We start from the raw sequence: 14,799 nt of genomic DNA, 5'->3' as shown, positions 1-14,799 counted from the left end.
CATAGTCACACTGATGTGCATATACAGACACTTGCATACGGACACACAGACAGAGAGACCCTCTTTCCAGCACGAGCTGCTGGGTTTTGATCAGGAGTGGGATCTTAGTTGATTTCCCCCTCTCTAACCCAGCTGTACCAAGGCCAATTGTCACATTCCTGCCAGTGACTAAGATCAACATATTCTGCACGGATCAAGAACTCAACCTAGGACTTTCTAAGCTGCATGACTCTATGTGACCATACCCAATGCATTTACTAACTTAATAATCAGAAACTCTGATGTTTTCTACATGGAGATAGTTGCCTTCATCAAAGGAATTAATTTGTCTTATTTCCAATTTAGCAAGCTAAAGCCATCAATTAAAGATTGAAACCTCCATGGACTTACAGTGTGGGCTCTCCTTAGCTCCAGCCTGCAGAAGCATCTTGGCCATGGGCACATTGTTGGTCATGATTGCAATGTCTAAAGGCATCAAGCCTTCACTGTTTGGTGTGTTCAAATCCAGCTCCTCTGTGCTGTAGAGGTTTAGGAGCATCTGGACGGCATCAAGATCCTGCTGTTCCACAGCCTCAAAGACCGCCTCGTTACTGTGAAAATTCTACAAAATCAAATAGGAAATTGTTTTTTTCTTCACATTTTTATGCTGTGTATATAATATATTTGCTGCAGTAAAGTGAGTGGTGGTGGAAGTTTCAGAAAGTCTGACTCGTAGCGTCTGTCTACTGCTGTCATCACTTCAAGTTGTAATTGGTTTCGGCACACAGATCAAATTTCATTGGAACAGCTGCCCAAAATATACACTCAGCTCTCAAACAGAAGCAAAGGCCTCTGCTCCTGGGAGCCTGACACACTATGAACAAAGACTACCCAGCATGGCATTCAACTTCATACAGAACCTTGAGCAATTGGTGCGATACTTTGGTATTTGGGTAGCCTGCCCGTGTTATATTGTTACCCCTATCTACAATTACATCTAACACAGGAATTTCTGCCACTGAATACCACCCACCTACAGTCCCCTGGATCAAACTTACTGAGTGCTTTCTTCTTTTACCAATGTTACATGTATTAATAAGAAATAGGATGTACCCTACCAGAATCTGTTCCATCACCTCCAACCAGATAATACCAATGTATAGATATAAAGGGCTAGAAATGTAATCGGATACCACCCCTCGTGAGGGTAGGAATAGGGGCACTAAAGAGTTTGTAGCCACGAGCGGTACATTCGCGCTGCTCGGCAATTTCAGTGTGCCGCTATCGGCGGAGTATCGCACGGGATTGTCGCGCCGGTGTACAACGTCCCCAGTATCAATTCGCTGTCAAAATTTGTTTTGCGTCCACCCGTAGTGCACCGTAGTGACACCACCAGAGAAAGCTGGCATGCAGAGCTGTCCTGGCGGCAGTGAGGGGAGGAATGACTGCATGAGGTAAGTGTGATTGACTTGATTTTTCATATTTTTACGATGTCCCTTTATTTGAGGTGAGTTATGTATAGGGAATTGTTTTTTGTGTTTTTTGTGACAATTTGGGTGGGTTGCACCTCACCAGGGCCTGGACCAATATCCTCGTGGGGAGGTTTGCTAGTGCTGTTGGGGATGGTTTAATCTAGCTTGGCAGGAGGATGAGAATCTGAGCGTAGATTCATAAGCGAGAAGAGCAAAGCTGGAAATGGAAGACAGTTAATTAGTAAATGAATTTGGAACGCAGAGGAAACAAAGACTTCAAAATAGACAGCAAAGGGGTTTGGCAGTGCTTAATGGTATATACTTCAATGCAAGGAGTCTAGTGAATAAGGCAGATGAGCTAAGGGCACAGCTAGAGATGTGAACTATGATCTCATAGCAATTAATGAAACCTGGCTGAAAGAAGGGCATGAACATTCTTGGTTACAGGGTTTTCAGGCGAGATAGAGAAGGGGATAAAAAAGGAGGGGGGTCACAATATTGGTTGAAGAAACAATTACAGCTGTGAGGAGGGATGATTTGCTAGAAGGATCATCAAATGAGGCCATATGGGTTGAACTGAAGCACAAAAATGGGGCAGATACACTGCTGGGATATCCAAATAGTCAGCAGGAGAAAGAAGAGCAGATATGTAGGCAAACTTCTGAGGTTCAAAAGCAATAGGGCAGTAATAGTAGGGGATTTCAACTACCGTAACATTAACTGGAATACAATTAGTCAAAAGATATAGAGGGTGGAGAATTCTTAAAATGTATTCAGGGGAACTTTTTTTAGTCAGTACGTAGCAAACCCAATAAAAGCAGTTCTGAACTTAGTTCTAGGGAATGAAGCTGGGCAGGGAGAGCATTTTGTTGGTAGTGATCATACTTCAGTTACAGTTAGCGTAGTTATGGAAAAGGACAAACAGGAGTAAAAGTTCTCGATTAGGGAAACGCCATTTTGCTCAGCTGAAATGTGATTTAGCAAAAGTGCACTGGAAACAGCTATTGTCAGAGCAGTGGGAGGCATTCAAGGAGGAGATACTAGAAACATAAAAACATAGAATATAGGTGCAGGAGTAGGCCATTTGGCCCTTCGAGCCTGCACCACCATTCAATAAGATCATGGCTGATCAGCACCTCAGTACCCCTGCTTTCTCGCCATACCTTTTGATCCCGTTAGCCGTAAGGGCCATATCTAACTCCATCTTGAATATATCCAACAAACTGGCATCAACAACTCTCTGCGGTAGAGAATTCCACAGGTTAACAACTCTCTGAGTGAAGAAGTTTCTCCTCATCTCGGTCCTAAATGGCTTACCCTTATCCTTAGACTGTGTCCCCTGGTTCTGGACTTCTCCAACATCGGGAACATTCTTCCTGCATCTAACGTGTCCAGTCCCGTCAGAATTTTCTATGTTTCTATGAGATCCCCTCTCATCCTTCTAAACTCCAGTGAATACAGGCCCAATTGATCCAGTCTCTCCTTATATGTCAGTCCTGCCATCCCGGGAATCAGTCTGGTGAACCTTCGCTGCGCTCCCTCAATAGCAAGAACGTTCTTTCTCAGATGAGGAGACCAAAACTGAACACAATCTTCCAGGTGAGGCCTTACCAAGGCCCTGTACAACTGCAGTAAGACTTTCCTGCTCCTATACTCAAATCCCCTAGTTATGAAGGCCAACATGCCATTTGCCACCTTCACCACCTGCTGTACCTGCATGCCAACTTTAAATGACTGATGTACCATGACATCCAGGTCTTATTGCACCTCCCCTTTTCCTAATCTGCTGCCATTCAGATAATATTCTGCCTTCGTGTCTTTGCCACCAAAGTGGATAACCTCACATTTATTTACATTATACTGCATCTGCCATGCTTTTGCCCACTCACCTAACCTGTCCAAGTCACCCTGCAGCCTCTTAGCATCCTTCTCACAGCTCACACCGCCACCTAGCTTAGTGTCATCTGCAAACTTGGAGATATTACACTCAATTCCTTCATCTAAATCATTGATGTATATTATAAATAGCTGGGGTCCCAGCATTGAGCCCTGCGGCACCCCACTAGTCACTGCCTGCCATTCTGAAAAGGACCCATTTATCCCGACTCTCTGCTTCCTGTCTGCCAACCAGTTCTCTATCCACGTCAATACATTACCTCCAATACCATGTGCTTTAATTTTGCACACCAATCTCTTTTGTGGGACCTTGTCAAAAGCCTTTTGAATGTCCAAATACACCACATCCACTGAGGAGATAGTGAAGGTTCAGAGCAAATATGTTCCCACAAAGAAAAAAGGTGGGACTCCCAAATCTAGAGGATAACTAAAGAAAGAGTAGGGCCTATTAGAGACAAAAAATAAAAAATGGGACTCTGGCCACCCTGTACAGTAACAGACAGTGTTGCAGCAGCACGGAACCGGACGGGGGATGAGCCAGCTACCGTAAGGGGGGAGAGTGTACATTCGGTTCTTCCAGGAAAATGGATACAAGGCAACTTTATATTTTAAAAGGACATTTCTCCAGCTTTTCATGTAAAACCCTCACAGGAGAGGCAACATGTCCAGGCAAAATCTCCCCAGTAACACACAAGGCAACACAAAGGGTATCAGTTTGAATAATTAAACAAAGACCCACAGGTCTGATGCAATCATTTTGGCCAGCCCAGACACAGTGGCACCTCTGTCGAGATAGTGAACAATTCACCCCATCAGCGAGCGACAGGATACAGGAGGTGTGGCTAATCTCCCATTCCAGACAGATCGATACACATCGAACTGCCATTCACACCCCATTTTATTCAAGGAAGACCCAAGACAATGGCATGCAGTTTTGGCGCGAAGATGAACGGACTATAAGAAAAAGCTGCAAAAACACACAAGGGTGTTGGAGGTTGGAGGTCCTGGAGGTTGGAGTTTGGAGGTTGGAGGTTGGAGTCAGCTTTTTGCATTGAGTTGTAGAGTTGAGTTAAGAAGGTGGGAGTCGGTTTTCGTTGTGGTTGAGTTGAGTTAAAGGGGAGTTGAGTCAGCTCTTCACAGGGCCCTCACTCTGGGGAAGTTGTGCTTACCTCTAGCAGCTTTTTGCTTAGGAGCCAACCGAGAGGCAGATAGAAGAAACCGACGCAACATCGAGGAGGAAAACCGAACCGACCAACAATGTAAAACCCACCCCAGAGGGACCCCGAGCTTAAATAAGTGCCCCCAGAACCCCGGAGTTGATAGGATTGTGAATATCGCCCAAACCCCCTCACAGACTCAATTTAGGATAGGAATTGGTAAGAAGGGTGGAAGTGGGAGGTGGGGTTGTGTGTAGGTGAAATGTTTCAACCTCTTATCTTCCCCTTCCCTGTTGCGAGAATTTTTCGTGTTGTTGAGTGAGCTTGTGCCATTACTGGTATTTACGACCTCTTCCTATGCCCTCTATCGTTGTGTTTACTATTCTAAATAAACAACATTAGCCATTTTGCACTCTTACCCATTGTGTCTGGTGCCTCGTTACTCACCCATCCTCATAAATCGCACGTACAGAACCTCAGGGGAATGTGGATTCGAACCCACATCCCAAGCTCCCCTTACAGCCACCACACGGGCTTGACAGAGCTAGGTCTTGAACCAGTGACAAGGGTTAACCAAGACAACTGGAGACCAAGCTCTGCTGCATGGACCTAGTGCGCACACATGCTCCTACTATCCATAGATCGCAGATCGCTTAATGATTGATGATTGATAAAAGTAGTGTGTTTGATGTAGTCTACATGAATTTTAGCAAGGCTTTTGACAGGGTCCCACAGACTGCTCAGAAAAGTAAAAACCCATAGGATCCAAGAGAAAGTGGTAAATTGAATCCAAAATTGGCTCAGTGGCAGGATACAAAGGGTAATGGTCAACATTTTGTGATTAGAAGGATGTTTCCAGTCAAGTTTTGCAGGGCTCAGTACTGGGTCCCATGCTTTTTGTGGCACACATCAATGATTTAGAATTCAATGCAGGGGGCATGATTAAGAAGTTTGCAGATGACACAAAAATTGTCTGTGTGGTTGATAGTGGGGAAGAAAGTTGTCTATCAGCTGTATATTGATATCAGGAAGATCTCTCTAACCAGTATTAAAAAAGGAGGGAGAGAGAAAACAGGGAAATATAGACCGGTCAGCCTGACATCGGTAGTGGGTAAAATGATGGAATCAGTTATTAAGGATGTCATAGCAGTGCATTTGGAAAGAGGTGACATGATAGGTCCAAGTCAGCATGGATTTGTGAAATGGAAATCATGCTTGACAAATCTTCTGGAATTTTTTGAGGATGTTTCCAGTAGAGTGGACAAGGGAGAACCAGTTGTTGTGGTATATTTGGACTTTCAGAAGGCTTTCGACAAGGTCCTACACAAGAGATTAATGTGCAAAGTTAAAGCACATGGGATTTGGGGTAGTGTGCTGACATGGATTGAGAACTGGTTGTCAGACAGGAAGCAAAGAGTAGGAGTAAATGGGGACTTTTCAGAATGGCAGGCAGTGACTAGTGGGGTACCGCAAGGTTCTGTGCTGGGGCCCCAGCTGTTTACACTGTACATTAATGATTTAGACGAGGGGATTAAATGTAGTATCTCCAAATTTGCGGATGACACTAATTTGGGTGGCAGTGTGAGCTGCGAGGAGGATGCTATGAGGCTGCAGAGCGACTTGGATAGGTTAGGTGAGTGGGCAAATGCATGGCAGATGAAGTATAATGTGGATAAATGTGAGGTTATCCACTTTGGTAGTAAAAACAGAGAGACAGACTATTATCTGAATGGTGACAGATTAGGAAAAGGGGAGGTGCAACGAGACCTGGGTGTCATGGTACATCAGTCATTGAAGGTTGGCATGCAGGTACAGCAGGCGGTTAAGAAAGCAAATGGCATGTTGGCCTTCATAGCGAGGGGATTTGAGTACAGGGGCAGGGAAGTGTTGCTACAGTTGTACAGGGCCTTGGTGAGGCCACACCTGGAGTATTGTGTACAATTTTGGTCTCCTAACCTGAGGAAGGACATTCTTGCTATTGAGGGAGTGCAGCGAAGGTTCACCAGACTGATTCCCGGGATGGCGGGACTGACCTATCAAGAAAGACTGGATCAACTGGGCTTGTATTCACTGGAGTTCAGAAGAATGAGAGGGGACCTCATAGAAACGTTTAAAATTCTGACGGGGTTAGACAGGTTAGATGCAGGAAGAATGTTCCCAATGTTGGGGAAGCCCAGAACCAGGGGACACAGTCTAAGGATAAGGGGTAAGCCATTTAGGACCGAGATGAGGAGGAATTTCTTCACTCAGAGAGTGGTGAACCTGTGGAATTCTCTACCACAGAAAGTTGTTGAGGCCAATTCACTAAATATATTCAAAAAGGAGTTAGATGAAGTCTTTACTACTAGGGGGATCAAGGGGTATGGCGAGAAAGCAGGAATGGGGTACTGAAGTTGCATGTTCAGCCATGAACTCATTGAATGGCGGTGCAGGCTAGAAGGGCCGAATGGCCTACTCCTGCACCTATTTTCTATGTTTCTATGTATCCAGTACTGAGTACTGAGTACTGATGATGATGATGGTTCCTCTGGGGAGTACAGCCAAAGCCAAGTCCACTGCACCACGGGTGGCTTAGCTGTACAGCGGGGGAGGGAGCAGGAAAGTCAGGAAAGTAACAGTGATAGGGGATTCAATAGTTAGGGGGCATTTCTGCGACCACAGACATGACTCCAAGATGGTATGTTGCCTTCCTGGTGCCAGGGTCAGGGATGTCACTGCACGGCGCAGAATATTCTGAGCGGGGAGGGTGAACAGCCAGAGATCGTGATTCCTATTGATATCAACGACATAGGTAGAAAGAGGGATGAGGTCCTGCAGGCAGATTTTAGGGAGCTAGGAAAGAGATTAAAAAGCAGGACCTCAATGGTAGCAATGTCCGGCATGAGCTAGTGAGTACAGAAATAGGAGGATAGAGCAGAAGGGGCGCTAAATCAGCCGTTACACACCTGACCTGGCGGGGGCGGTAACGAAAATCTTCGTGCTAAATTTTGTCAACCTTTGCACATGCTCTGAAGTCCGATTCACATCACGGAAAAAGCCGAGTCTTAAAGACACGGCAAGGTAAGTATGCGCATGTGCAGCTCCATCTCCTCAGTGTCTTGAGAGCGGGAAAATGGAGGAGCAAGGAGAACGGCAGAGAGCGCGCTGCTTCTCGGCCACGGCCCTTGAGGCCTTGCTTGAGGCTGTGGAGAGGCGCAACAATGCGCTACAGTCTGGAGGGGGACAAAGGCCATCGCCAAGGGTCATCAGAAAGCTGTGGAGGGAGCTGGCCCAGCACATTGCCACCCGCAACACGGTAGCCAGAACAGCGATACAATGTCGCAAAAAGTTCAACGACCTCACCAGGCTCATCAGGGTCAGTACTCTTTCCATTCACCTTGCAATGCATTCATGTGAGCCTCACTGTCTTACACAACGTAAAGGTTTTGTAATGCCCACCCCTTCTCTATGTGTACCAGGCCATGCTCCTCGTTGCTGGTGACAGACTAAAAACTCTATCGCCTCACCAGACATGCCTCACCCATTCAAACGTCTCTCTCCTTCTAGCTCCTGACTCAGCCGGAGGACACCTACCAACACCTTTTAACTCTTCATATGCGGTCACAGGCCTTCAGCCTCATACTGACCCATAGCTCTTTGTCCCCAAATCCCCCCTTTGACACATCCACTGTACACCGCTACGCAGGCTGAGATGCAGAGATGCACACCTCGAGAATTAGTATCGAATCACTTACTGCAGACATATGCGGCACACGAGTAGCTACAGACCCACTGATAACTTATTGTTTTGGTCACTGCAGGCCAAACTCACCCACAACAGGCGAGAGCAGGAGCGGATGGGAGGTTGGGAGCCAGACCCCCAGGAACCTTACCGCCATCGAGGAGCGAGTGTCCACCCTCATGGGCCTACCAGTCAGGGCAGAGGCAACGGGCGAGGCAGAGCCCCCGCATGACAGTGACGGTTTGTGAATGAGATGTCCATTTTCTGTGAGAGCCCTGAACCTTGAGCCCACATGCCTTACAACATGTAGCTCCACAATAACGATGCCTGCTCTTTTTTGCCTTCCTGCCTCCTCCCCAACTACTACCTACACTTATGTTGCTTTGTGCTTGCAGATGATGAGCCAGATGAGCTGCAGTCTGCCCATCAGCCGTCTTTGTCACACAAGGGGGAAGATGAGGAGGAACTGGAGATGAGTGTGGCCACAGAGTGGGACCTGTCCTCAGTGTCAGCAATTGGGGAGACCAACTCGGCGGAGGGGCCCACCTTCCTGGGGTTTCCAGATCCGGACGCTCCTGGCCCCAGTGGTCTGCAGCAAAGCGCAAAATGAGGGGAAGCTTGGGGCCAGCTCTCCGGAGGGTAAGTAGGCCCAGGAGTCCTGCTCAAAGACAGGCAGATGAGGACCTGGATTTGGAGGCTATGTCCAGGGAGTCCATGTAGATGCACCGTGAGATTATGGGTGCATTGGGGAAGGTGCTGAAGAGCGTGGAGACATTTGCTTTGAGTGTGGCGGAGGCCAACTCAAGCATTGCCCATGTTTCTCAGCAGTTCACGGAATCCATCCTTACCCAGCTAAACCGGGAAGTGGGCTCAACGAGTACAGTGGAGTCCCAGAGGTGATGGCGCATGCCATGGTTGACATGACATCACAGGCCAAGATCACGTAAGGTCTTCATGATGTCATGCAGTCATTGGTTGCTGGCATGCAATCTCAGACTGCTGCTTTTCAAGCTCAGTCTGCAATGATACAGCCTCCAAGTGATGCTATGCAAGCCATGACTGCTGTCATCCCCATAGGTGCTGTCCTTCCTCACGATGACAGCATTCCGGCTCCTACCACTTCCATTCCACCTTTGCACCCGCCATGGCCTGCACCCCACACATCCAAGACTGCTGCCGCCCATTCTGAGGCGGTGCAGTCTGCAACCAGGCCTTCCAGTCCTACAGCTGATCCCAGGCGTTCTCGTAGGCCGTCTGTCCTGTTTCCCTCAGACACAGAGCAGCCCTCAAGCGGCCTTGCTGCAGGCACTGAAGCCACATTGAGGAGGAGCAGTAGGTATGGGAGGGAGGTGAGGAAGAGGCGTGGCAAATGCCTGCGGAAAACGCACTAATGACATGTGTACCCATGGGAATATGTCGCTGTTGACTACAAATGCTTGCCAAAATCTCTCTGGTGTTCTTGCACGTGCTACTGTTGTAAGGGGCTGTGGCTAAGATGCCACAGCCCCTATTGCAGAATGAGAACTGGCAGGGATGTTTGTACATATGTTGTTCAAGACCATCAGCAGGCCGGGGCCATTGGAGGGAGCAGTGTGCGGTGGCATACCACTGCAGAGAGCAGCGCGTGCTGCTGCAGGAGGGCGACGGCTACGAAGCCAGGTCGCTGATTGCAGTGCGGGCAGGCACAGCAGGAGGGGTGAAGGAGCGGCAAGAGTCCGTAGAGGGAAGTGACCGGGGCCCATGAGAGGCATGAATCTGGGGCCCAGAAGAGGCGAGAGCCCAGGGCCAGCACAGGCCAGCCCACACTGCGATATGTGTGCGCACTCGGTCTGTGCAGCAGAGCTGGTCTCCAGTTAGTCTTGGGTAATCCTTGCCACTGGACCAAGACCTAGCTCCGTCAAGCCCGTGTGGTGGCTGGTGTGCAACGGCCATCACATGTTAAAAAAATCCAAGCACAGGCATCTTCCACCCTTCAAGATGTAGTTTGGGATCTGGAATATTAGGTCCTTCATTGAAACACCTGTGAACTCATCCCTTTTTGGTGTGGAAGAAAGTCATCCTCACTTCAAGGGACTACCTATGGTGATGATTCTGCTGTTTGAAGGGGCAGTAGCTCCAGTTTTTATTATTTGCAGGTGTGGGGTTTTTGGGGTTTTAGGAATGTAAATAAGTAAAATGTTACTTTGACCATTTCTTTCAGTCTCAGCCTATGGACTTGTGACAAAGATGTGGCATTATCATTGAACAATGTGCGGTCATTATTAGCTGTATCCCTCAGCTTCCTCCATTTAAGCAAACTGATGCCTTATGAGCGACTGCCGAATAGCCCTTGCGCCGGCACCATTGGCACACTGCCCCCTCCGTGGCTGCTGCTGGTCCGCGTCCTCTTGCTGGACATTCTTGGTCTCGCCAGGCTCCTGTTCCTCTTCCTCCTCCTTCTCCTCCTCATTCTGAATCTTCCTGGTCATCGGAAAGTTAATGAAGTCGATGCTGCGTGTGTAGGGAGCCTGTGTGACGTCGCGGATGTAGTGATGTGCTGCGAATTGTGAGACGCTGCACATGTTCCCTGATGCAGACTGGAAGGAGCCGGAGGCATAGAAGATGAGTGTCACCGTGACCTTCATTGCGACAGGCAGCGCAGTCCTGGTGCCTATGTGAGGTTGCAGATCTTCCTGCAGGAGATGGCATATCTCTGTAACTACCTCCTTCGGAAGCGCAGTCTTCTGACACACTGCTCCTCGGACAGTTCCGGGTATGAGTGTTGCTGCCGGTAAAGCCGTGGGGGGTGGGTAAAGCCTCCTGTCCCGACGTCTGAGGGCTCTCCCCCTTCAGCCCTCGACATGGCCAACAGCCCTTCTATCTTGACACTGCCTTATTAGAGCATGTAGAATGCGACGCAGGCGGCATAGTAATGCATCCATTAAAGTTTTCAAATTCACTTCTTATCAAGTTGTACTGTTATGTCTGTCTGCCACAGCAAACTCGGAGGGTCACCACCATGCTCTGTGTAAACGTTGCACTGACTGTGACCTCCCAGGGAAGCGCTTCCTCATCCCTTTAAGTAGCCACTAGTTAAAGAGTGTGGAAGGTTGTCCCAACTGTTTTTTCAGATATGATTATTGGCGGTCGCTAAATGATGTGGCCGCATCTAATTTAGCGAGTGGGGCGCATGTGTGGTCGTTGCACCAGGACTGACATCATGATCTGACTGATAGTCAGCAGCCAGGCACTAGCATTTTGTGCCGGCAGTAAACCTCAACTAAATTTTCCAGCGGGGCGCTACGCACCAAGTCAGTAAGCTAATACGCTCGCATTAACGGCCCTCCTAGCAGCTAACTGAATTACTAGACAACCGAATTTCCACCCCCATGTGCTTAAACGCATGAAGCGTGGTAAATATTGCAAACAACCACTTTAGAATGTGATGTTGTGGGGATAAAAAGGGCAGGTTGGGTATTAAATATTCCTGGATATAGGGTGCTGAGGAAAGATAGGGAAGGAAGGGAAGGAAGGGAAGATGGTGTGGCAGTACTGGTTAAGGAGAATGTTACAGTGCTGGAGAGAGCGGAAGTTCTGGAGGGGTCAAGGACAGAATCAATTTGGTTAGAGTTAAGAACTAATAAAGGTGCCACTACTCGATGTATTCTATAGGCCGAAAGTATTGGGAAGGATATAGAGGAGCAAATTTGCAGGGCAATTACAGAGAGGTGCATGAAGTATAAAGTAATAATACTGGGGGACTTCATCTATCTGAATATATGGGCTCAATTTTCCCCAGTGATTTGCACCGTTTTTTTGGCATGCGCCGTTTTTTTTGGCCTAAATTTAAAAATCCAAATTTCCCCAAAGATTGTGCGCCAGTGTAACTCAGTTAGTTATGATTGTTTTAGGTTAGTTTTTTTTTGCGTCATAGGGGACGTAACCTGATGTCTATGCCAGCTTTTCACAATTATGCAAGTTTGGCCAACTTACATTTCTCCTAGGACGGCATATGTGATCACTCACAAAAAACCTTTTTGGCACTTAAGAAAAACCAGCGCACATCAAAAAATTGGCGCAGAAATACGCCATTGTTTTTTAGGCAAAGTTTTGGAGGGAGTCAAGAACACATAAATATGCATCATCAAGCTTAAATTTTTCCAACTGAAATCGCAGAAAATAGAAGTTTCATGCAATTCTTTAAGTTTGGATTTTTTTTTAAGTGCCTAGCCACCACCCAACATCTCCAAACTGGCTCGAGGGTCAGAGTGTTGGCCGGCAGAATTGGTCCCTCACCCGGACACAGGGGCTTGGGGCTTGGCTTGAAAAGAAGCCCGGTGGGGTGGGGGCTGTGGAAGCCGAACTGAAGGGATGAGAACCTGTACACTGTGCCACCATGCATCAAATGAAGGCTGTGAGAGTGGGGGGGGTTATGGAAGCTGAACGGAAGAGATAAGAACCCTTACACTATGCCACTATGCATCAAATGAAGGTCCGCCGGGGGTCGGGGGGAGGTGAAAGCTGAACTGAAGGCACGCGAAGCCTTACACTATTCAGCAAGCAGCTTCAAATGAAGCCCGGGAGGATGGTGGGAGCTGTGAAAGCTGAACTGAAGGATTGAGAACCCTTACACTATGCCACTATCGCCATCCGGGGAGTTTGGGCCATCCGGGGGCGTTTGGGCCATCCGGGCCTACCGCAGGCTTCCCATCGCTGATCTCTGGCGACCTCCGGCAACCCCCGACGACCTCCGGTGAGTCCCACGAGTTTGGACCATATGGGCCTACTGCAGGCTTCCCGCCACATCACCCATCGACGTTCCCCGGCGACCTCTGACGACCTCCGGCAACCTCCGGAGACCTCCGACGTCCCCCAGCCGACCTCCGAAGTCCCCCGGCAACACCCTCCAGCAACTCCCAACGACCCCCAACGAGTCCCACAATTTCGGGCCATCCGGGCCTACCGCAGGCTTCCCATCGCCAACTTCCGACGTCCCCCGGCAACCCCCGGAGGCAGCGCCCTGGACATCAGGCCTCCACCCCGCCTCCAGCGATGATCGTAACACCTCCAATGACAGACGAATCCTCCTCAACGATGACCGGGTCCCCCTCTCCCACATCGGCAATTGGCTCCCCTCCTCCTTCAGCGATGATTGGAGCTCTCCTTCCCCACCGGTGACCTGGCCCCTTCTCCACTTCCAATACGTGGAGAGTACCATGGCTGTGATCCCCCTGCCCTCCCACCCTGAACCCCGGTGGGCCAATGACCCTCCTAATGGCTGTCCCCAACCAGGCCTCGGACCACCTACCACCAAGGGCACCAAGGAAGCCTGCAGTAGCGCCGAGGCTGCGACCAACATCTCACCACAGGCAACTAGGTCCATATAGCAGTGCCTGGTCTCCAGTCGTCTTGGACACCTTTGCCACTGGATAAAGACTTCGCTCAGCTAAGCCCGTGTGGTAGCCAGTGTTCAATGACCACCCCACGTTAAAAGAACTCATGCTCAGGCATCTTCCACTCCATTAACATGAAGTTCGGATCCTGGAATATCAGGACTCTCATGGACAACCGCAACAGCGACAGGCCGGAACGCCGCACCACCATAGTTGCCCGGGAACTTAAACGCTTCGATATTGATATCACCACCCTAAACGAGACCCGGCGGGCAGGGGAAGGCCAGCTCAAGGAACAAGGTGGAGGTTACATCTTCTTCTGGAACGGGAAACCAAAGAAGAACGCCGCCTCCACGGAGTCGGCTTCGCCATCAAAAACGAGCTGGTTGACCGCCTCCAAGACTCCCCCTGCGGGACTAATGAGCGCCTCATGACTCGCCGACTCACCCTATCCCGGAACCAGTACGCCACAGTCATCAGTGCTGTGGTGTCCTTACACCTTACTATAGAATCACACGAGGCATGTACTGCAGACAAAGTCACTACGTGACCTAAACCTTTATTCCCAGGACCAAGAAGTGCTGACCCTGCGTGGGACCTCCCTTTATATACCTGGATGACCAGGTGAGGAGTGTCTCCCACAAGTTCACCCCCTGTGGTCAAGGTGTGCATTACTCAGGTGTAGACAGTGTACAGTGTTGTTACATAAGGGTTACTGTTATGTGAAGGTTACAAACATGACATCACCTCCCCCTAACGTCTTTGGGTCAAAGATTAAGTCTTTCAGGTGGTCGACGCTCTCTCGTGGAGTGCTGCAGTTGGGGCTCTGGTGGTTGGGCCTTGGCATGCGTCTCTGTCGCCTGAGGTGATTCCGGCCTGTCCAGGCTGGCCGCAGGGACTGTGCATGCTGGTGAATGTCCTTGTTGCTCATTCACTGGCAGTGGTGTGGGTGACATCTCATGATCTTCCTCAGGTTCCTCAGTGTCCATGCTGAACATTTTCTTTACTTGGTCCAGATGTTTGCGGCATATCTGCCCATTGTTAAGTCTGACCACTATGACCCTATTCCCCTCTTTGCCAATTACAGTACCCTCAAGCCACTTGGGTCCCAAAGCATGATTGAAAACGAATACAGGGTCATCGAGTTCTATGCATCTCCCCACTGAGTTGTGATCATGGCACTCGATTTGGGACTGGCGCTC

General features: G+C 49.0%; 1 protein-coding gene across 1 annotated transcript in view; it reads right to left on the bottom strand.

The window, feature by feature from the left end:
- The window catches only part of LOC139225844 (ankyrin repeat and fibronectin type-III domain-containing protein 1-like), a 1,527,386-nt gene that overhangs the window by 607,195 nt on the left and 905,392 nt on the right, over positions 1 to 14,799 (bottom strand). Inside the window, exon 7 of the mRNA XM_070856697.1 lies at positions 391 to 601. Coding sequence (XP_070712798.1) covers positions 391 to 601 — 211 coding nt within the window. The remainder of the gene's footprint in view (positions 1 to 390; positions 602 to 14,799) is intronic.

The sequence above is a fragment of the Pristiophorus japonicus genome, chromosome 15 (assembly GCF_044704955.1).
Source record: "Pristiophorus japonicus isolate sPriJap1 chromosome 15, sPriJap1.hap1, whole genome shotgun sequence".
NCBI lineage: Eukaryota > Metazoa > Chordata > Chondrichthyes > Pristiophoridae > Pristiophorus > Pristiophorus japonicus.
The sequence above is the reverse complement of the archived record's forward strand: the minus strand, read 5'-3'. Positions and strand labels throughout refer to the sequence as shown.